The sequence below is a fragment of the Dryas octopetala genome, chromosome 3 (assembly GCF_963921425.1).
Source record: "Dryas octopetala chromosome 3, drDryOcto1.1, whole genome shotgun sequence".
NCBI lineage: Eukaryota > Viridiplantae > Streptophyta > Magnoliopsida > Rosales > Rosaceae > Dryas > Dryas octopetala.
In genome coordinates this window covers 7,907,144-7,930,588 of record NC_141368.1, presented here as the reverse complement: position 1 = coordinate 7,930,588, position 23,445 = coordinate 7,907,144, and the positions used below count along the sequence as shown (strand labels likewise).

The following is a 23,445-nucleotide window of genomic DNA, read 5'->3' as shown; positions in this document are numbered from 1 at the left end:
TTTCTATATAACGAAAGTTTTATGCCAAAGTTGTGTATCCTACCAAATCTTACAAAATTTATGTATAACATTTTTCTCTTCAACATTTGAAACCCTTCTTCTTAAGTTGAATTCCACATGCTGAGCTCTAATGGTGAAATTAGACCAACAAGTAATGATGTAAGCGAAAGTGTTTGAATATAAAATAAATAGGTATGAGCTTTACAGCAGCAGCTTCAATGAAACATGCGTATATATTGCATAGACAACATAATTTATAAGAATAGACTTTTAAGGACAGAATTCTTTTACTTCTTTTCCTATGTATACACAAGAAAGAATCAACATCCTATAGTAGAAAAGAATTTAATTATGATCCAAAAAATTGACCTGGGCTTCTCTTACCAGTCTACCAATGGTAGCTTACACTGATTTCTCTGCTCCTTACACCAACAAATCAAGCTTCAAACATACAGACAGAAACCAACCTCCTACTGGTCCAACAGCTTAGTTTCTATGTAAGAGCAGCAGAATTGAATTAAGTCATTTTGGGTACTTGAAGCTGTGACTCCATGTCAACAAAAATTAAACTGCTTCCCTCAGATCACACTTCACTGAAAACCAGATAACTTCTTTTGGTGAAACAATGGCATTCTGACCAGATAAATGTGGTGGTCTCGCATGTCTGGCTTTGCATTGCATGTCCTCATGCAGTTTTTAGTGATCGTTTTGAAATTAAAGCATCAAAGTGAGTTTACTTGATCTTCAGATCATTGACACAATGTAGCTGAAACTATGAAGTTCCTTTAGAAGTAAGAAGACTGATCATGAAGGACGTTCAAGTGAGCAAGTATTCTGGCTGCCATAGATTTCACACTACCACTTCCACGCTGAGTTAAGTCAACTAAAGGCATCTGAGCTGAAGCTCCAAACTTCTGTTTAAACTCCAGCAGCCGGAACATTCTTTCTAGAGCATTTAGAGCCTTCTCCTGCAATCTAGGGTTGGGTTGAACAAGAAATTTTATCATAGGTGGTATGGCATTTGCATCTGCAAGCACCTTGCTACCTCTCTGCAGTCTTTCACCTTCAACTAAAGTTAATAATGCATCTAAAGAAGCCTCGCAAGCTCCAGGATCAGGTTCCCCAAGAATCCTAACAAGTGGTCCCACTGCATCAGCCTCCACAAGGCAAAATGATGAAACAATGCTACAGAATCCTCCATGAACAGGGCATCCAGTTTCTGGTGGGGCAGAGAAGCACCAGAGTCGTTTCTGCTTAGGTAAGGACCTGCTCAACCGTGGTGAACTCTCTGAAAATCGAGAAAGAGATATGGCTGCACGTTTTTTAGTCAAGGAGGTTCCAGATTCCAGCAACTGTACGAATGAGGGTATAATGCCAGTTGCAGCTGCACTCTGTTGCCATTCCAAGTTTGTTGGAACAGTGAAACGACAAATGGCTCCAACAGCATTTTCTATCAACTGATTCTTATAGGGACCATTCTGCTTGCCATTCTGGAGAAAACTGAATATAACTGGTAATGCCCCAGCATCCACAAGCCACTCTGTGATCTGGGGGGTTTCGGGAAGGTTAGCGATAATGCCCATTGCAGAGGCGATCTCTTCTTCACTATTAGAAGATTTGATGATCTTGAGTATAGTCTCAATGCAATTCTGACCCACATGCTCCAGGATGGTGGTGGCTTCATTGCCACCTTCTACTAAGCAAGATAACAGCTTTACAGTATTTGCTCGTAGGTTCAGGTTATCATGCTCACACAATTGAACCAGTACTTGCACAGCTGAGGACTGTAAAGGTAACTACATCAGTTAAAGCTTATATAATGATTATCTAGCAGAAGCTGAGTAAATCAAGTTACCACCTAGTAAAGATATTATTATGCCAAGTGATGAAATGAATGAAAAAATAGAATTAGGAATTAGAACCTAAAAGTCAATAAAAATATGCACCTTACTTTACATTTCCTAACTCCATACTGTATCAGTATTAGGGGTGAAAAGAATCAACCCAGAAGAACACAGTAAATCCGTAAAGGAGGAGACAAGAACGAGAAAGATGTCCGAATGAGATGAAAGAATGTTCCAATGCATATGTAATAAATAATTGGGACTAAGGATGTACACAAAATGTTATACACAACCACCTTAATCCATAAATACAAAGTGGTAAAACACTCAGACACTCTAGCGGTTAAAGTTTCCAGGAGCCTGATTAGGTAAGTTGAATGATGATGATCACTAATTGCAAAACATGAATGGCATTGCAATTTCTTAACAGAAAGACACTATGACCGAAGCTTCACTTCATGTTATTTCAGTTAATATCCCTTTGGACCTTTGCACTAACTCCAAAGTCCTTATGAGACTAGCCACCCTTGGATCATCTCATACCATTCAAATTTCTATACTAGTAAATTTATGTCAGCAGGAAACAAATCTCACTCCAATAAGATACTCACCTGTATCAACTTGGTCTTGATATTTACAGCAGAGGGGGATTGACACAAGGTGTGGAAGGTGCGAATAATGCTTTGCTGTACATCAGGCCCCATCAAGTTAACTAAAGAGAAAAGCTTGAAAATATCTTCATCCGATTCCAAAAATGAAACTGGTGTCTGGATGGATTCTTGAGACACAATTGACATTGCGAGGTGCATAATTGTGGCTGCTAAATATTCACGCAAACTTGACAATGATGAGTTATGATCAAAAAGAAGGTCAAGTAATGGGCGCTCTGCACCTTCTCGAATCATATGCAGACCATTTGTAGGTAAGCTTGAGAGATTTCTAAGGGCTCTAACAGCCACCATTTTAATCGGAATGTCACCATGTGAGACCATGTAGAGAAGTGGACCCAGTACTCCACCTTCAAGCAAAGACTCTTTATTGTGGTCAGTCAATTCCATCTCTGCCAAATTTGATGCCATGACCATTTTCACATCTTCTGGTCCTGAATAAAGAAATGACAAAATTTATAGAAACAAACTTCCTTAACTCATAAGATGAAGCCTTAAGACATGAATTGTAGCAAACATACACACTGAAATTCACAATGGATACCTAAGGCTAAGTTTTTCTTAAATAAATATAAAATAGATAGAACAAATTCAAGCTTTCATAAATCATACTAAGAGATCTCTAACATATCAGTTGAATTTAAAATAATCATATTAAAGAATTCATTAAAACAAATAATAATGAAATACAATTGGATTAAGTCAAAAGTTGGATCACTGATGAATAAATTTACCGATTAAAATAAGATTGCAAACCTTTTTTTACTACATAGTACATACAATCCTAAACATCAGAAAGAACCATTATATAGAGTATAATCATTGACCATCAAGTCATGCTCTATTATGTTTAACCGTTTCAAAATTATGCAGAATTTCATTTTCTGTAACATTGTGCAGCACCTGATGCAGTACAATATTCAAATGAGAGCAATATCTGCCTTTTTTAGCCCTGTAATAGTTTCATTAAAATGGTATTTTAAGTCACATTTACCCAGGAACTCATTTTAGGAATGAGAATCACAACAATTAGAGAAACAATCATGTAAGTGCAAACTATTCAGGTACATTATTGATTTATTCTATCATCCAGGGTAAAATTGCTAACTACACTTGTAGGGTTATTTTCCCAAGGGTTGCAACATTACTTTAGAAAGATCAATTTTACAATTTATATGAGAGCCTTCTTATTGTACACCCAAAAGAAGAAGGAAAGATCATGTACAAGCCATTTATAATAAATTAAGATGACAGAATAGTAAGAGAACCTGCAGAGAGACGCTGCAGCAAATGTTTGAAATAGTTTGCCTTTGCCATCTGTATAACATTCTGATCATAGAATGACAGATTCTCCAACAGCTCTCGTGCATCTCTGGCAGCTCGATTGTCATCACTGTTGGACATGGTAACTAATAAGAGTATGCAACCTTGAACCTTCCCAATATAGTCTCTTATCAAATTACATTTTGATAATTCCAACAGTAATGCCACTGCTAACTTCCTTTCTTCAACACGGCGCCCAAGTGAACGAACAATAGATTCAATGCCTTTATCAGCTTGGGCAATTCTTACCTGCAACATTAATTATGAGGTTATAACCATGCAGAGGGAATAAAAAGAAAAAAAAAAAAAGATAGACTAGAAGAAAATAAAATGAATTCATAGCTACAATAAACCTACTTTTTTTCTTTTTTCTTTTTGTGCAGGTAAATGAAGACCATCTTGTTCAGAAAAAGAAGACTACAGCACTAGAGGGATTCTACAGATTTGTTGCTATGCACTATATATATAGGGAAATTTTCAATTAAGGATGTCCTTACTTTAACAAAAGTAAGAACATCATCTTCGGACCTACAATTCAATGATTGAAACCGTTCATATTTTAGAACATCATTCAAAGATCACAGAGAGACCGAGAGATGAGTATATGATGTAGTTGAGGTAAACAAAGTATATTACCTTAGCATCATCATTATCCTTCACCAAAATGCAAAGGTTGACAAGAGCAAGGTTCCTTATCTCAGGATTTTTTACACCAAGAAGTTGAATGAGAATAGGTATGTAATTCTCCATTATGACCCATTCCTGATGCAGGCCTCTTTGTTTACAGAGATCTAGTAGTTCTTCCAGGCAATGAAGCACTTCTTCCTCATCTTTGGACTTGAGCTTTGATTTCATGGAAGCAATCATAATCATGGTATTTCTATCCTTCCATTCTTCTATTGATTGCCGCAGAGTTTTATTGGGCCGTAAAATGGATGTGTTTAAAGAAGTCATGGTCAGTGGGCACAATTTGTTCCCATCAGCAAACCACTTTTCTATAGAACTTCTCTCAAATGTCTGTCCAGAAGAAGTTTCCACAGGGTCCACCATAACATCCCTGGTAATTGGGCAATAAAATGACTGAAGCGGTTCCAATGGTTGAGTACCCAAAGATTTCCGCTTAATGAAGTACTTCATTTCTTTCTCCTGAGGAGACGAAGCTGCATCAGCCCTTTCTAGTAAAGCAATTATCTGTTCCATCTGTATAGCTTCGGCCTGGTCTTTCCTCAGACGAGCATTTTCTATCTCACTCCTGAATTCCTCTAATTCCTTCTTTAATGCTGACCTCTCAGTTGAGATTCCAACTGCATGTGCTATGAGAACCAGCAAATCATTGGCATAAGAACGATCGACATTCCTCTCCTGGATTCCAGACTCAATTTTATCCAAAATCTCTTCTTCTGCTATTGCTGCCCTGAACTCAGCTCTCTGCATATTGTCACGAAGCTTTTCAATTTCTTCAACTATGCCAAGTGAAAGATCTAGAGAGGCTAGGGGAAGAAGACCTAAAGCCCGACTGATCTCTCTCATAGTGTCCTCTAGGTGCTTAACTATTGTTCGGCAATTCATTAAGAGATACACTTTGTTTCTCTTGCTGCACTCAACAGTCAGTTGCTTCGCAGCTTTGATTTCTCGGTTAAGAATCTCCATGGCATTGTTTAGGCTCTCAGATTGAACAACATTTTTCTTATTCAACTCTCTTAAGATGGGGACTATCCTTTCCACATAAGTTGCAAGTTCCTTAAAAGTATCCTTCTTCACAAGGACATCGCTGGCAGCAACTATAATTTCGAAAATGGCCTCTACCGTTTGACAAATGACTTCTGAAACTGGAGCAGATGTAGCACTTGAAACCAAGTCTACTGCCAACATTTTGCAACCCACTAAAACTAGTAAGCGAGATCCTCATATCCCATGCGACTGCATAACTGACAAAAAATGGCAGAAGCCCTGTTGCAGGACAACACCCTGAAGCTTTTCATCCAAAATAGTTTTCATACCCATATCACCTTCCAATAAATTTTCAGTATATGCCTGCATTCAATTTCAATCGGCAATATTACAATATTTTCTTAGTCTTAGTCATACTACAGTAGAATGATTATATAAGTTGAATGTAATTATTCATATACTGATGGACCCAACTCTCCATTCAGTTGCAGAGCAAAAGGCAGAAATGAACAGCATAGAAAATTAAAAACCACATAGAAATTCTCTGTTTAGTTGTTGAGAAAGATGAACAAAATTTTGAGTCTTGTATTCTTCCTTGATTTTGATATATGGAAGGTTCCACTCAATGCTCCAAATCCAATTATTAGTCTCCATCTTTCAGAAACCAAAACAAAATGAAATAACACTGAAACTGACATTTCCTTACCCCTCAGTTTTGTCAGCGACCAAAAGAAGGGTCGTTTCGTTTTGTTTATCAACAAATAAAGACTGAAACCAAGCTCAGCCTGAATTTGTACCGGACATAATTGATTGGAGTTCCTTATTACCAAATAATGAAAATTTTGTAATTTAACCAAAATTCTTCATTCTTTCCTGCATTCTCTCAGCAACCAAACAAAGTAAACATATCCATTCTAGCAAACTACTTCATGCAAACCTAAGCCAACAAATATCATGCACTTGAACAAGGATAGAAAGCACAACTATTAGTAAATTCTAGTCCTAATTCAATAAACTGAAATCAGTAGTGCTTCATTTTTCAGCTTCTTCCTTCAATTTCAAGCTCAAATTGCAATTCAGAAAGACCCCCATTAAGCATCGAACATGCAATAACCCAGAAGGCCAAAATCCATTTAGTCAACAACAAAGTCTTCACTGATGCAAGAAGAGAAAGCAAAAGAGACAGACCTGGGAAAGAGAGTTTATGCCCATCAAAATTCACAGCACCATCACTCTCTTCAACAAAATTTTTGAGGAAAATGCACACAAATTTCCAGAGACAATTAGCAATCAAGTCACCACAGACACCTTCAAAACAAAAAAGAAAGAAAATTGAAAAATATGATTAGAAACAATTTATATTTCTTTCGCCCTTTTCTTTTTGGGTAATTTTGGAAAGTTGTAATCTGAAAAATAAATTGTCTTCAGTTTGTTGTCTACAAGTGGAGACTGACCTCTCTCCCCCTCTCCCAAGTCCCAAGTCTTGACCTCTTCTTTGAAAGGTTTTCTCTGTCAAAAAGGAAAAAATAAAAAATAAGTTTTCATAGAAGTATAGAACTATAGAAGTAAAAGAGAAAAACTTTTCTTTCTGTGTCTTTTTCTTTAATCTTGTGGAGGTTCCACTCAGAAATGCAGCAACACCAACCACCGTTGACAGAAATACTTTCTTTTTTTTTTTTTGCCAGGATTGACTGCAATACTTAATACTTTCTACCAATTGAAAATATAACAAGTACGAAAAAAAAGGACCCAACTTTATGGAGGTAAATTACTAACTTTAAACTAGCAGCTTGTCCCCGGCTAAAAAAAAAACTAGCAGCTTGGACAAGTTGCCATCTTTGAAAAGTATGCAGTTCTTCTAAACACGTATTGTTTGCGCGGGGACCCTTTGCCGTCTGACTAGTCGCAATCACGTTTTTTATCCACAGAGAAAAAAAAATTTGATCTTGATTATTCCAGACATGTCCATCTGCACCAAATTGAACGGCTCATGGGCTCAAGAGTCTTCAATGGGGCATGCCCCACGGGGCTTGATTGTGGATCCCACATGAGAGATGCCCATGTGGATTCCACGAATCCCACCTCATGTGAGAGATGTCCCACTGAGGTTTGGTTGTGGATCTCACCTCATGTGAGAGATGACCAGAGGGGCATGCCCCATACAAGATTAATCCGGCTCAACAATCCATGTTCATTGTGGATTTGTGGATCATTCTGAAACAGTGTTTTGCAATTGGTAGTGAAACGTTTCAATTCTTATTTTCATTAACAACTGAAGTTTTATTTAATAATTTGTTTTTTTTTTCCTGAAAGTTTAATAGCTTGTTTTGTGGTAATGCCATTTTCTCTTTCTATTTAATACACCCTCTTCCAAGGGTTTAAATTTCGAAAATTTCGGCAAAATTTCGCCGAAATTTTCGATTTAAGGAGGGGTCGAAATCGAAACCTAGTTTTGTTAAATTTTCGGGATAATTTCCGCGAAATTTTTGAAATTTCGCCGAAGTTTTCACCGGCAGCTGCAGGGGAGGCGCGGCAGGGGGAGATCGGGGGAGAAAGGAGGGGCGGCAGCAGGGGGTGGCCGGGGGGCGCAGCAGGAGGAAGATCGAGGGAGATCGAGGGCGTGGCAGGCGGCACGGCAGGGGGGCGAGAGAGAGAGAGAGAGAGAGAGAGAGAGAGAGAGAGAGAGAGAGAGAGAGAGAGAGTGTGGAAGAAGTTTTGCTGGAGACTCGGGGGGGAAAAGAAAGGAAAGGGAAGGAAGGAAAGAAAAAGTTTAAAAAAAAAAGAAAGGAAAAAAAGAAAAAGAAGGAAAGAAAAAGAAAAGAAAAAAAGAAAAAGAAGAAGAAAAAAAGAAAAAAAAAAAAGTAAGAAAGAGAAAAAAAATTAAAAGGTTTAAGGTTGATTGGGGTTTGGGGTTTGGGGCCTTTGGGCAATTGTAAAGATAATAAAATAGTTTGAGTTTTTATTTGGCCTTTTTGAAGTTTCATTTAGTTGTTTTTAAATTCTAAATTTATAAACTCTAATATATTTCTATATAAAAAATAATTTAAAATACTCTAAAGAATCTAAACCCTAATATCATATACCATATCCTTGAGGTTTTTGGGCAATTGAAAAAAAAAATGATTTGAGATTTCGTTTGGCCGTTTTGGGGTTTCGTTTAATTGTTTTTAAACCCTAAACTAATAAACTCTAATACCTTTTTATATAAAAAATAATTAAAAATATCCTAAATGACCTAAACCCTAATATTCTATACGATATCTTAAATAATATAGAGTATAGATTATAAAGTATATAGAATTTAGTGTATATATTATAGAGTATAAATAATATATTAATTTTATTTATTCATCATACTAATTTTATTTCATAGTATTTACCTTCAGCGCGCATTATATTTATCTTATATCACATGAAACTTACTATATAATTTGGTTTCTTCAATGTTTTTTATCAATGTAGTAAATAATATGTTAAATAAACATATAGTAAAGTTTCATTTAAAATTTCCGTATTTTGATAGTAATTTCCATCGTTTCCGTTTAATTTCTGTCGAAATTTAAAAATCTTCGAAATTTCCGTCGAAATTTCCATCGAAATTTCCTCGAAATCCGAAATTTTATTCCTTGCCCTCTTCTTAAAAAAATTTCTTGAATTTCTTGTTTTATTAAAAACACATACAAAATTAATGGTGCGCTGATAGCTCTAGCATTTGTGCAGAACTGTACGTAACGATTGTAATAAAAGAATGGTTATATGACATGTATTGTAGAATTTTTAATCAGCCGAGCCCTTTCCTTTTATGCGGGTAAAAGTGTAAAACCAATAAAACAAACAAAAAAAACAATAAATCTATTCACCGAGTAAAAGGAGAGAGAAGGATTCGAACCCTCGATGGTTCTTTTTTTCGAACTATACAGGTTTTCAAGACTGGGGCTATCAACCACTCGGCCATCTCTGTGAAATAGTTATTTGATCCACTAAAGTGCAGTAAAATTCAAGATACAATGAAACAAGTATATGAACTTTTTGCTGCATTATGCACTGACTTGAAACACCCTCGAAATGTTGCAAGGCTACCAAGAATACATATTGTGATGGGACAAATTTGTCACCAAGCAATATTACACTCCACGACTATTTTCATCTTCACCCACTATTATGTTCTACACACCAAGGATGGTTCATTGAGATCTAGTTCTCAAGGGACTCCAATAAAGATGAAAAGTTTACATGAAATCTATGAAGAAACTTAAGAGTTTGATAATGTGAATTTATAGAACCTTTGACATTTTAAGAAGCAGCAGCATGAAGTGAAAAGTAGAAAGCAATCATAGATGAAGAATTCAGAGCTAATGAGAAGAATAGCATCATGGGAATTAACTACACTTCATGAAGGAAACAAAGTCATTGCAGCCAAATGAGATATGTGATGTGTAAAGGTATTTGTGTGATCCTTATCTCTTTCAACAAAATTTTCAGAATTGGAATCAAATTGAACTCAATTGGTCAATTGAAATCTGAATTACTATTCTATCACAATCCACTGTCATATGTTCTTTCTTGGGAGGAATAAATTTCACTGAATTCATGAAGCATTCTATGATGTGTTAAAATAATCAACATGTAAAAAGTTTTGGGCAATATTTCTACAATTGTGGGCAACTGACAGTGATCATCAGTTCATCACCAACATCTGGAACATCATGAAAAATATGAGCTTTGAGCTTACCAAACTTAGATCTTTAGTACATTGCTTATAGTTTCATACAGCAAAGGAAGGTAAGCTTTCATGAACCAAATTCCTTGCCTGAACCTTCATAGCCCCACTTACTTTCTGCACCCTCTCAGCAATCCCAAACAGCTGACTTTCCTCCATCTTTCTTGGTGATGAAACCAGAACCACTTGAGTCCCACACAACTCATTGTAAATCCTCTGGAACTCCTCCAACATTTGCTTCACAATTCCCACCTTGTTTTTCTCAACCAACATCTTCACCAAACCCACCAAATGCCTATCAAATCTCCCTTTCTCAGCCACCAACTTCACCACCAGGCCCTTCTCTTTCTCACCCACAAAGGGGTTGACCAAGACAGCTTGAACTTGCCTGTTGTGGAGCAACTTCAAGAACCTCTGGACGTCCTTTGAAACCAAGCCAAGGGAACTGTTGCATTGAGCAATGTCTAGGAGAGCTGCAGCATACCCAGTTGCTGGTTTTGTGTGGAGATCTGGGGGTGATGAAGAAATGGGAGAGAGGGTTTGAGAGGGGATTGAAAATGAGGGGGTTAAAGTTAAGGCCTTGTGAGTGAAAGAGGGGGTTTTGTTGGAGATTAAGTTGTTGGGTTTGGTGGTGGAGTGGAGGTGGGTTGGTGGAGGAAGTTTGTGTGGGTTGGAAGAGCTCTTGAATTGATGGAGTTCACGAGATGCTGTTGAAGAACGAAGAGTTGGGACTTTGAGGGTTGAGACAGAGCTTGACAAGGTTTCCATGGAGGAGGAGATGAGGATAGGCTTCAGTTCAGGCTTTCAGCCACTCAATGCCGAATGGATGATTCAAAATGACTTGTAGATAAACGTTGCAGGCTTGCAGGTGAAACCTCGGTCCACAGGCCCATCTTCATACGGCCCACTACAAATAGAGCATTGAATTGGACACACAGGCCCATTTATTGGACCCCCCAGTCCAGCCCATAAACCACCTTCCAAGTTCCAAACTTCCAACCATATATAATTATATACATGTGACCCCCGTAACACTCCAAAAGTGTTATGAATTGATCTCATGTTTTGCTCACACATCCTTAACTAATATTAAAAATCAAGTAAAAATCCTTAAATAATATTAAAAATCAAGTAAAAATCCTTAAATAATATTAAAAATCAAGTAAAAACAAATAAAGAAGAAACAAGTAGAAAATTCGAATCTACTAAGTTTAGAGGTGGCAAAACTCTTTAATAATGGTCACTTCTAAAGGTTTGTAATTCACTAATTTTAAAGTAGAGTGGGTCATCCACTCATTCTCAATAAATACCATAGCAAGTTACAAATATGTACACTTTGTAGCTTTTCCCAAAATAATATATGAGAAATGCTAATTTCATAATTGCAATTGTTCATTTTCTAATTTACCCTTTAAAAATCATTTTGGTATAAAATAAATTGAATTGAAAATTGTTTACTCATCAAACTGTCATTAAATAAATAGACGACGGTATTTATTTAATAATAGTTAAATGATTAGACGATTTTAGATTTGGTTAAATTTTTATATAAATGATGTTTAAATAGTGATATACAAAATAAACAATTTCAATTATGCGAATATATATACTGCATAATAAAGAAAGGAAAAAAATATAGAAGAAAAAAATAAAAAGGAGAAGTAATAACATTCCTTATATGCATGATAATAATATACAATAACTATAAGTCTATAAGCATGGATTTGTGTTCCCTTCTCAACTTTTTATGTCCTTGAAATTTTTCCTTTAATCATATCATTATTATTTCTTACAAATGTCGCTGCACCAAACATTTTGTCGGTGCGGACATCACAAAGGTCACTGTATTGTTGTACAGACACAAAAAGGATATATATAAAGAAGTTTCATATGTAAGTTGGTTTTGTAGCTATGGGTCATAAATACATAGGTATAAAAATATGACAATATATTGTTTGTAAAGAGAATAACTCAATGTTGCAGATTATAATGAGTTGAAGTCAAAAAATCATAAATCTTGGTAGAAAAGAGTCTTTGCTTTGGTGGATCAAATTCAATAAAGGAAGAGCATATAGAAGAACTGATTTATAAACCTTTTAAGCATTTGATACATGATAATAAAACTAACATATCTTTTGGTTAATCGATCATGTTGAGAACAATCTAAACTAATCTAAAGGAGATCGGCTCTGAAATATTTAATGACTGGTTCATGTTGCTAAATGATTTGGTGGAGACAGAGCTGCATCCTATATATACCTCCGTACTGGACCTACTGGTATTATACATAGCATTTAATTTCAAGAGAAAAACATTAAATTGCATGCCTGGCTACCCAACTGCCCCACTGAAATGACAAGATTTTAAGCCCAATTTCATAGTTTACATATTTATTTTGTTATTAAAATATATAGTGATGTTATTTTACTATACATTTTAACATGTTATATTATTATATTATCATATTTTCAACTTAATCATACATTTAAGCCAGAATGCAAGTAAGTAATAGTTTATATTAATAGTCCAACAAGCTTCAGATGAGTTGGTTCATGGACCAACCTGTTTTGCTTTAAATGATGAAAAAATCAACTTTATGAATAGCCCAATTTCTTTTAAAGCTTCAAAATGGGTTGGTTTATTATCAACTATCAAGCACCAACCTATTCTTGCTTGTATTGTAAGTTGTAATAATGAAATAGTTGATTTACAGTTATAAAACCCCTGTTTTCCCTGTAAACAACATGATCAGAAAATGAGGGAATTCAGCCAAAGAAAAGTGGCAATGCCTTGCATCATTATGCCACAAAATCCAAAGTCCAAAGACACAAAAGTATGAAAGTATATATGTTAGCTGCTTAAATGGAGCACTTTAAAGTTTTAATATACAACTCCCAGATCCCAATAGTTCAAAACCCTTTAAGCAAAAACTCGTACAACTTTTGACTGACAGTTTTTGCCTCAAATTATGCACAGCAGAAAGATAATACATACTATATGATTGAATAATGCATGGTACATCCCCTATGCTAAGTAAAGCATTTAAGAGAGGGACAAGGACTGGTCCATATTTCATTACCAGCTCTCTTTCCCCACCTGTGATTGGCAACCCTGTCTTGTCTTCTCCTCTTTTAATTTTGAAAATCCCTTTTCCTGTTCCTTTACTTACTCCCACTTACCTCTTCAAGACTAACAAAGACCAAGTTTTGAAGTCCAATTTCAAAAGAAAAAGACAGAGAGAGAGACAGAGAGAGTACTAGTAGTGCCAGAGCCATATTGTTTGTTGATCATCTTATTGTTTGTTTGGGTAGAGAGAAAAATGAACCAAGAAATGAATGGGGTTGAGGCAGAGAGGATGCATCAGCAGGAGATTCATGTTAATGGTCATGAAAAGATAGACTATGTGTTCAAGGTGGTGGTGATTGGAGACTCAGCAGTGGGAAAGACTCAGATACTGTCCAGGTTTACAAGGAATGAGTTCTGCTTTGACTCCAAGTCCACCATTGGGGTTGAGTTCCAGACCAGGACTGTCACCATTAAAGGCAAAGTTGTCAAGGCCCAGATCTGGGATACTGCTGGCCAAGAAAGGTTTGCCTCTTTCTCTTTTCCTCATTTTCTCAAACACTAGGAATACTGATTTTCATACTTTTCTTATAACTAGCTACTCTGTTTCTACTACAAATAATGTGACTTCAATTTGAATGTTGATGGGCGCTTTAACATAATTATATCTAACAACAATTTTGGTTTAAATCTTGTAATCTATACAGGTATATGAAGCATGATTAACAATGTTCATGCAGGGTATATGATCAAACACCATGATCAAACATAATGATCAACAATTTGTTTGTTTAATTAGTTACCATATCTAAATCTAAACGTACATGAAATAACTTAATAAAAAGTACCCTCTACTATTGGGATATAGCTAGCTAGTAGCCCTGTACCAAATGAAGAAGAGACCAACTTAACGTGCCCTATGATTTAGCTGTAATGTAAATGTAGTTAGAGACATGCCAAAAATGGGTAATTCCATTAAAAATACCCAATAACAGACACAAAGATTCTTCTCTCTCTCTCTCTAAATGACAGACATGCATGTGCAAATTAAGGGCTCTGCAATCTGCATGTGTGAAAATTAAACCTGCACATTTTTTAGTGGATGCACTGCACTGCATGCTAGTTAAGTGAACATTAGCTTTGGACCACAGGGCTCTGCATATATGCATCAGCAACATTAAATTCACTGTACAGATGCATTCAATTTGAGCATGCTGCTCAAACCAACCTCTAGTGAATTTGGGCAAGAACCGAAAAAAATATTAGTGATATGTTTGAAATTGTAATGATAGGTATCGAGCAGTAACAAGTGCATACTATAGAGGTGCACTAGGGGCCATGCTGGTGTACGACATCACCAAGAGGCAGAGCTTTGATCATGTGGCAAGGTGGGTGGAGGAGCTCCGGGCTCACGCGGACAGCTCCATCGTGATCATGCTGATCGGGAACAAAGCCGATCTTGGGGACAGGAGGGACGTGCCCACAGAAGATGCAGTGGAGTTTGCTGAGGAACAAGGGCTGTTTTTTTCTGAGACATCAGCTCTCAGTGGTGACAATGTGGACACTGCATTCTTTAGGGTGCTAGAGGAGATATATGCCACTGTGGTGTCTAAGAAGGCATTGGAATGTGGCAATGGGAAAGTGACCAATGGGGGTGATCTTAAAGGGGCAAAAATTGATGTTATTTCTGGGTCTGATTTGGAGATTAGTGAGATGAAGAAACTGTCTGCTTGCTCTTGTTGATTACATTTTCTAAGAATTTCAATACAAAATATATTATATATATGCATGCTTGGGTTGAAAATGGGTTCCATTGGCTGAGGCTAGTGCTTTTCTTTTGTGCCTCAGGCCTTGGTTGGAAAATGTAAGAGTCGAATTATCACTGTGGATTATCAATGTAGGGCCTTGGCTAAGTATTTTACCATTGGAGCTATAAGTCTCTCCGATGATGCAATATTTATGTTGCTTAAAAGTTTAGGTGATGCACACCTAAGAATTTAAGAATGTCAGACCTTTGGCCTAAAAACATAAAAAATAAAAAAAGGAAAAAGGAATTTAGACCTTACATTAATTATTGCATATGGTATAGATGGTATAGATAGTAGAGAATTAGAGATGCCATTTTGATAGGATGACACTAGTTGTTCTTTGTTTGAAACTAGTTGTTCTTTGTTTGAAAGCAGTTCTCAATTCGACTTTCATGAATAACAATTGATTAATAAAAAATAAAAATAAAAAATTGGTACCTTTTCACTAATTGATTTGGTTGGAAGTTTGGAACTGTTGGATGACCCACCCCACAATACAAAAAATCGTTTTGTAGGTGAACAGTCAATGTGGGCTTGGGCAATGGGCATTGGGTGACTGGGCCCGGACATCAGGCCTTCCTTTCTTGTTAAAACCAGGGCCCTGATCAAAGTCGTTTTTTTAAGGTTGCAGGAGCAGTAAATATGCTCCGTCTCAAGGTTTATCAAACGACAAGTCGTCTTTGTATTTCTTTTTTTTTTTTTTAATCGCATAGACGGGTCGTCTCTATTTCATGAAAAATTTTAGTTTGATATAGCACGTGATGTTATGGTCGTATGAAAAAATTCCTTCATTTTTAACCGGATGGACTAATTATTATTCCAATTTTTTGTTACCAACTAATGTATCACATGATAAAACAATAATTATGAACTAGTCATTCATCTAATGATATTTCTCTTTACAATTTAAGAGATGTCCCAAAATTCGATCGAGGAAAAAAAAAAATCACATTTAGGAAAATGGATGTAATATTTTAAATGGTGCTACCAGCATATGAGAATGACTCTAAAAACTGCGTGTTAGATGCAAGGAATAAAATTTCAGGTTTCGAAGAAATTCGATGAAAATTTCAATGAAAATTTCGACGAAAATTTTAAAATTTTTTAAATTTCGATAGAAATTAGACGAAAATTGCTATTAAAATATGAAAATTTTAAATAAAACTTTATCATATGTTTATTTAACATATTATCTACTAAATTTATAAAAAAATTGAAGAAATCAAATTATATAATAGGTTTCATGTGATATAAGGTGAATATAATGTGTGCTGTAGCAAATACTGTTAAATAAAATTAGTATAATGAATAAACAAAATTAGTATATTATTTATACTGTATAATTTAATTATACACTAAAATCTAAACCCTAATACTCTATATATTCTATATACCCTAATACTCTTTATACTCTATAATCTATACATTAAATCCTATATACTCTATATTTTTTAAGATATTAGGTTTTAAGCCCTTTAGGATACTTTCAATTATTTTTTTATATAGAAATGTATTAAAGTTTAAGACTTAAAATAACTAAATGAAATCTCAAACTTTTTTTTTTTTTTCCAATTGTCCAAAGGCCCTAAACCCCCCCTCATTTTTTCTCTTTTTTTTTTTCTTTCCTTACTTTTTTTCCCCGTGCCTCTCTTCAGTCTTTTATTTTTATTTTTTTATCTTTCCTTCTTTTTTCCCGTGACTCTCACCTAGCCAATCTTTGTCTTCACTAAGTGTAACAACCCAAATTTTGGCTTATGGTAATTTTATTACTTAAAATTTTCAAATTTGTTTTAAGGTTTGTTTAAATGAATTAGATATTTCTTTAAATTTATTTGAACTAACTTAGACCTTTCGTTGTGGTTCTAGAGTTTAGTTGTATAGAAATGAATTTTAGAAAATAAAAATTCAAGAATTTGGAGATTATTATTTTTTTCAGAATTAAATTATAAGAATAGAATTTTTCATAATTTTTTTGAAAGCAATTTGACTATTTTGAGATTATAGGAAATTAGTACTCATCAATACGAGTCCGTAGAATTTTTCGGTGAATTATTTGAAGTTTCGAGCTATTTTTGGTTAATTTCTAAAGTTGGAGAAAATAGAAAATATGAAAATTTCGATAAATTTTGATAAATTTCGCCGAAATTTCAAAAATTTCAAAAATTTCGGCGAAATCTTCCCAAAAAATTATTAAACATGTGTTTTAATTTCGACACCCTAAAAAAATAAAATTTTACCAAAAATTTTAAAATCTAATACGTTGGTTAGATGTCATTTAAGCTAAACCTCATAACTCATTTGAGCTTGTCAAGCTACAAAAGTACAAATTACCCACCAAAGAGGGCTAATAAGACAAACCAAATTTGCACGGCTTGAAAATAATATTTGTGCCCCAAGATAGGGATACGTGTATGCCCCAAGGCAGTGCAGTAGGTACAGAAAAAATAGGCAAGCATCACCCATCAGACATCTTTTTCTATCAAATTTGCTTACTCTTTCTTTCTTTTTCTTTCTTTCTTTCTTTCTTTATGCTGGGAAAGTAAAAGAAGTTTGTTGGACTTGGGCCACTTGGCCTATCGATCTATCACTCTCACTCTCCAAAACTCTATCAAATACAATCATGAGTTAGGTTATGGGTACCATCAAACCAAAACTACATAATAAATTATTAACAATAAAATAATTATGAAATTGGAATTAAGGAAATCATTTTCTTTATAAAATAAGCATATATAACATATTAACATATGAGTATGGTTAGGATTACTATATTTGTTCACCAGATTTTATATATTAAATGATATGACAACACTTTATTGATTTAAATTTTTGCTCATTTTACAAATTATTTATTTCGAACAAATAAAAATACTAATATATATACAAATACATAATTTGATGAACAAATTTAATAATTTTATTATATAATATAGCTCTAGCTTGCCTAGCTTAGGCATACTCATTACATTCCAACTACTTATGCTTAGCAATAATGATGCATTACCTTTTGGTGTTAAGTATTGGCATCAATAATCATGTCACAAAGTTACCCATTTGATCTGTCCACATTTATTGAGACAAATTTCATGTAATGAATTTTATTCATGAAGATCAGCTGGCATGGCACCTCTTCAAAATGACTAGTGCCTGTATTCATGGACTAATATTGTGGCAATGTGGCATGCTCATTTTATATGTCATGCGTGCGTGCGCATGACATTGTAAATAAACCAGGTAATCATCCATGATTACTGCTAAAAGGCAAGCTATAATGTTTAATTTATTTCAAGCCAAAATGAATTGTAACAGTCCAAAATGTTATAACATATACCACCTATGGATTTATATTTAAATAATATTCTCTTATCAAAATGAATTGAAAAGGTATAATCTCAAATTATCAATTAACATTATTGATTAGTTGGAATTAAATGTATAGTCTTGATTGAGATGTTATGTTCTCAAACTAAAATAATTTGTTCAATTAATTGACATGACATGTTATAATCTTAATTATTAATTAATTAATTTATTAATAATGTAACAATTAAAATATGTTATGTTCTCAAATTATTAATGAAAATTACACATTTATACATAATTTTATATAATTAATAATGATAATTGACAATCTAATACTATAATATATTATTTAATAAAAAAAACTCTTTTGTATATATACATAATTTTTTTATTACAAAAAAAAGGCTAAATATTTCATAGTAATTAAAAAGAAAAAGGGTATGTATGTCCTATAAATTTGGGGTTGTGGTCCTGTGGGACATATCCTAGGGTGGCAGGAAAAATAGGCATTAAACTTTTAATTGATGATAAAAGAACCAGCTGGAGTGACTAAGAAGAACGTACCTTCTGATACCCCATCATCATTGCAAATTTGCAATCTATTTCTGCGAACTTGAAGTCATATATTAATTACTTACCAGAAGAACAATCATATATTAATTGCTGACAGAAGAATATCATGAGTAAGGCTCAGGCATGCCTTTATAATATGGGGACATTGGAGAGGTCAAAAATAAGTAAAACCAAAATTTGTTGGTTAATTATTTGACATGCATAATCATCAAAAAAAACAAAAAAATCAGTGAGGCATTTTTTTTTTCTTTTGTTTTTTTGGTATCGGTGAGACATTTTAGATGGATAGGTATTTAGTACATTGAAATTGTTATTGTACTGGCCAAAAAAAGAAAAAGAAATTGTTATTGTCCCAATTGTCATATATGGATGGATAGGTATTTAGTATATTGAAATTGTTATTGTACTGGCCAACCAAAAAAAAAGAAAATTGTTATTGTCCCAATTGTCATACATGGATGGAGAAGGTCATAATGAGCCGCGGTCTTAATTCTATACTAAAGTTATTGACATTCTTGTTTTTATTTTTTTTGATAGGTTAGTGACGTTCATGTTGTAATTAACAATAGTCTTTCTCTTTTGTTAGGGAATAATGTTGGCTCTCCTATCATCCTATTTAATTAATTTTTCGTGAGGGAAAATTTTATTTATTTTTTATTTGGGGGAAGAGAGGTTCGACGAACCTCTTCCAATAAAATTAGTAAAAATGCCATTTGATCAATTAGTAGTTGGTAAGATTCTATTTACTAAGGAAGTTACTTTTTTATTTTATTTTTTTATAATGAACTTATTAATTATAAACTTACTTAATTTGTTGATCGAAGATGATTGTCATATTGTAGCGTGATTTTTTCCTCACCATATATTGCGTAATTAAGTCAGCTTTTCAATGAAAGAAAAAGTAATAAATTTGAAGCATATTATAATACATAAATAGAGAAATTAATTTCCAAATATTTGACATACTATGTCACTAGATAATGACAATGAACCTAGATTATATATTCATATATGATTTGATCTAAACAACAATCTTAATTTACAGTTCAGTGATACCAAATTACCAATTCAGGGAATAAAAAACTATCCCATTTGGCAGTAGAAATGTCTCACCTTCTTGTACTTAAATTGCAACAGTCAGACTGAAAACGACCTAATAAGTATATGGCAGACAAAACAATTCCCCCAATAAATTTATAGTTCTTCATATAAAAAAAACTACAACCACTTCTCAATGTTTGGAGCATCAACTTTAGAATTGACTGGCAAACGATTTGAGGAAACAAATGCAAGCCTATGAGGGCCATGTCATTTCCTTGCTTATTATTATTATTGTTTGTCACATATGATATATTTAACAAATTTTCATGTTTGTTCTAAATTTTGGCTGATTCTGTGGCCAAAGACAAAATGAGAAAAAGGAAGCAGAATCATATACATTATCAACAACGATGGGAGCAGGGAAAATGTGGCACTCAGACATCCTTTAATATTAGAAACAAGGCACTAAAAACAGTGATATTACATTACACAGACACAGATTGATTGAGGTTTATAGGTTTGTTTTTTGTTACTTTTGTTAGTCACTTGCACTAGTAGGCCCAATGCCTTTTATTTTTTTATTTTTTTTCCAAATTACATTATTGGTTCATATGGTTTTGTTAGATGTTCACTTAAAATTTTTATGATAAGTTGTAAGCATACTCCTGTAACTTAGTTTAGTTTGTAATTAAAGATAAAAGTTTAACTCTATCTACTACTGATGTGGCAACATGTGAGCTTTGATCACAAATTTGACATCTTCTTCAGTGTGGACTGATTATCATCCATTTCTGGAAAATATTGACTCTAATAAGCAATAAATTGATTACTAAGTTTACTCTATATATTAAGCAATAATTTGATTACTAATTTTACTCTATATATTAAGCAATAATTTGATTACTAATTTCACTCTATTAAGCATTAATCTGATTACTGCTTTACTTTTTAGTGTTGGTGTATGCCTGTATGAAGATAATAATAAGCATGCCTCTCTACCTTGACCTCTAAGAAAACATTCATAATTCTTGCTACCTTTTTTTATTTTTCAATAAAAGTAGTAATATAAACACTGAATTTCTGGAAAACAAATATAAAAGGGAACTCTATATTCCAGCTAATAATTCTGTTTTCTTTTCTGGTAATCAACTAACATTTTTATTTACATATTATCAACCAATTAAAAATAAAATAAAACATTGTCATTTACATGCCCACAGGGTGGTACTAACAAAAACCAGAGCATTCCAACACAAACTACCAAAAAAGAAGAAAGAAAAAAAGATCGAATCAAATTCCAATTGTCAATTGAGCTATCTACAAAGCATGCAATCTAACTAAACAAATATCAAAAGACTATCAAATGCTTGGCTTTGTTGATTCGTCCTATTAAATTATATGCTTTAAATGCAATATTCTGCAATTCTGCCTATAATAATTCTATATTCTTCTAGGGGCAGGCACAACTCCAATCACATGTTCCACCCAATTAGAATTCGACACGTATCCTTGAACCCAATGTACCTGATATGCCCCTCCAAACATCCCCAGCATCCAAGCCGTCCGATCAGCCATCCTTGGCTGAACCCGCATCGAACGACTGAGAATTTCTGTTACTTTTCATCCTCAGGAAGCCATACAACTTCCTAAAGTCCCTAACCGTTTGAACGCCCTCCCCACCGGGTTCACCCGATTCCTCCGCGGACTTTCTCGACCCGCCATTATTATTACTACTATCAAACCCGCGCCGTCCGATCTTCCCATTCCCCCTGCCATCGCCGTCTGTTTGCAACGCGGTGATGACCGACTTGATAGCCCGACTCGGCGAGTTCCGGTTCGCGATCATGAGCTCCCCGATCTCGGCCGGGCTCAAACTCGACCCGCTTTGGAAAATCTCCTCCACTTGGGAAAAAAGCTTGTGCTCCTTCACACCCAAATAACTCGTAGCGAGATTTCTAAAGGCACTAAAATCACAAAGCGGAAAATGGATATGGATGTCGATCCGACCCGGTCTAAGAAAACCCGGATCAACGTGGTCTTTAGCGTTCATAGTGAAAACCATGACCCTCTCGTCAGCGCAACACGAATTCAACAACCCGTCCATAAAATTGGATATGCCCGAAAAGCTCAGACCCGGACCCGTGGGTTTTTGGGCTAAGAACCGGTCTAAGTCCTCGATTACGATCACCGACTTCGCCGTCGTCTGAAGCAAAAGCATCTTCAGCTCCGAATCGTCTGAAACCCTAGAGATATCGAGATCGTACACGTCGTAGCTTAGAAAATTGGCCAGGGCGGCGACGAAGCTGGTTTTGCCCGTACCCGACGGCCCGTACAGCAAAAAGCTCCGCTTCCAGACCCGACCCAGCCTGTGGTAGTACTGCTTGGCCTTGAGAAACGACTCCAAATCTGACTTCACCTTCGCTTTGAGATCGGGTTCCATGGCGATCGTCTCCAACGTCGAAGGGTGAGTAAACGGCACCGTTCTCCACCTTCCGTTGGAGTTCATATAAAGCTTCAGGTCTCGCTTTCGCTGCTCGAGCTCGTCGGCGACGGCGTGGATGTGCTGCAAATAGGGCCTCAGAATTCGGCGCTTATCGGCTTTTCGAAGCTTCAAAACGAAGCGTTTGGTTGTTGCGTCTGTGCCTTCGGTCGTCCACATCACCTTGGCACCGAGAAAGTCGTCTTCGATGGTCTGGTTGTTGGGGTCGAGCTTGAGGACGATCTCGTTGGGCTTTTTGCCGGTGACGAGGTTGGTGAAGTCCGAGTCTTCAATGGAGGACAGAGAGTGGAGATAGTCGGCGACTCTGCAATAGAGCTGGTTTTGTTGCATGCTTTCGTTGAATTCTGGAACCTTGAAGGTCTGATAGACATGGAAACAGTCCTCCAAGACCCTCCACCATTTCTTGACGATGAAGACCAACCCAGTTTTGTACAGAAGAACACGAACAGAGACGAATATACAGACGATTGAAGCTATGAGAAAAAATGGGTTTGAAAGAATCATTTTTTGGGAATTTGGGGGAGACCCAATTGCCAAAAGTTGCAGATTTAAAGTGGGTGATGATCGATTGGCTATTGCAGAGTTTGAGGTGAAAATGGGATAATTTTGATGAGTCTTTTCCTTCTTTTCGAAGGGAAAATCATGGTGGGTACAAACCCAAATTGGGATTGGGACTGAGGAAGACGATGAGTAAAAGAAAATATGGGGAAAAAAAAGAAGAACAAAAAAGAAATTTATAGATAAGAATATAGATGATGGGGGGAGAGACGGAGAGTTTTAATGGGAAGGGATTGAAATTTTAAAGGGAGTATTTAATTCGGAGACGGCTACTTGCCGGCAAGCTTCGATGGGTCAAAGCGTAGTGTGTATGTATTAGAGAGAGAGAGAGAGTACAAGAAAGAGCGAAATTACAGCCTAAACTAAAGTGTTT

At 35.2% G+C, this 23,445-nt stretch overlaps 4 protein-coding genes across 5 annotated transcripts; 1 reads left to right on the top strand and 3 right to left on the bottom strand.

Moving 5' to 3' along the window:
* Nucleotides 1-214: 214 nt before the first annotated feature.
* Nucleotides 215-7,151, bottom strand: LOC147290395 (U-box domain-containing protein 24-like). 2 transcript variants are annotated; one of them, XM_086235444.1, is made up of 6 exons: nucleotides 6,961-7,151; nucleotides 6,695-6,814; nucleotides 4,472-5,869; nucleotides 3,781-4,084; nucleotides 2,456-2,946; nucleotides 215-1,784 (listed from the first exon to the last, which is right to left on the bottom strand). In XM_086235444.1, the coding sequence occupies exons 3-6, from the start codon at nucleotides 5,705-5,707 to the stop codon at nucleotides 786-788; spliced, it is 3,030 nt and encodes a 1,009-aa protein (XP_086091570.1). In that variant the 5' UTR covers nucleotides 5,708-5,869; nucleotides 6,695-6,814; nucleotides 6,961-7,151; the 3' UTR covers nucleotides 215-785. The 2 variants fall into 2 exon arrangements, with proteins under 2 accessions (XP_086091570.1, XP_086091571.1); XM_086235445.1 differs by lacking the exon at nucleotides 6,961-7,151 and having other exon boundaries at nucleotides 6,695-6,913.
* Nucleotides 7,152-10,083: 2,932 nt separating this feature from the next.
* LOC147290394 (ATPase, F1 complex, OSCP/delta subunit protein) lies at nucleotides 10,084-11,054 on the bottom strand. The gene has a single exon (XM_086237019.1). It carries the CDS (start codon nucleotides 10,992-10,994, stop codon nucleotides 10,272-10,274), a length of 723 nt encoding a protein of 240 aa, XP_086093145.1. The 5' UTR covers nucleotides 10,995-11,054; the 3' UTR covers nucleotides 10,084-10,271.
* A 2,381-nt stretch (nucleotides 11,055-13,435) lies between these two features.
* On the top strand, nucleotides 13,436-15,149 carry RABA3 (RAB GTPase homolog A3). Its single transcript, XM_086235446.1, has 2 exons — nucleotides 13,436-13,814; nucleotides 14,582-15,149. Exons 1-2 carry the CDS (start codon nucleotides 13,546-13,548, stop codon nucleotides 15,030-15,032), a joined length of 720 nt encoding a protein of 239 aa, XP_086091572.1. The 5' UTR covers nucleotides 13,436-13,545; the 3' UTR covers nucleotides 15,033-15,149.
* A 5,959-nt stretch (nucleotides 15,150-21,108) lies between these two features.
* On the bottom strand, nucleotides 21,109-23,445 carry LOC147290392 (P-loop containing nucleoside triphosphate hydrolases superfamily protein). The gene has a single exon (XM_086238570.1). It carries the CDS (start codon nucleotides 23,016-23,018, stop codon nucleotides 21,582-21,584), a length of 1,437 nt encoding a protein of 478 aa, XP_086094696.1. The 5' UTR covers nucleotides 23,019-23,445; the 3' UTR covers nucleotides 21,109-21,581.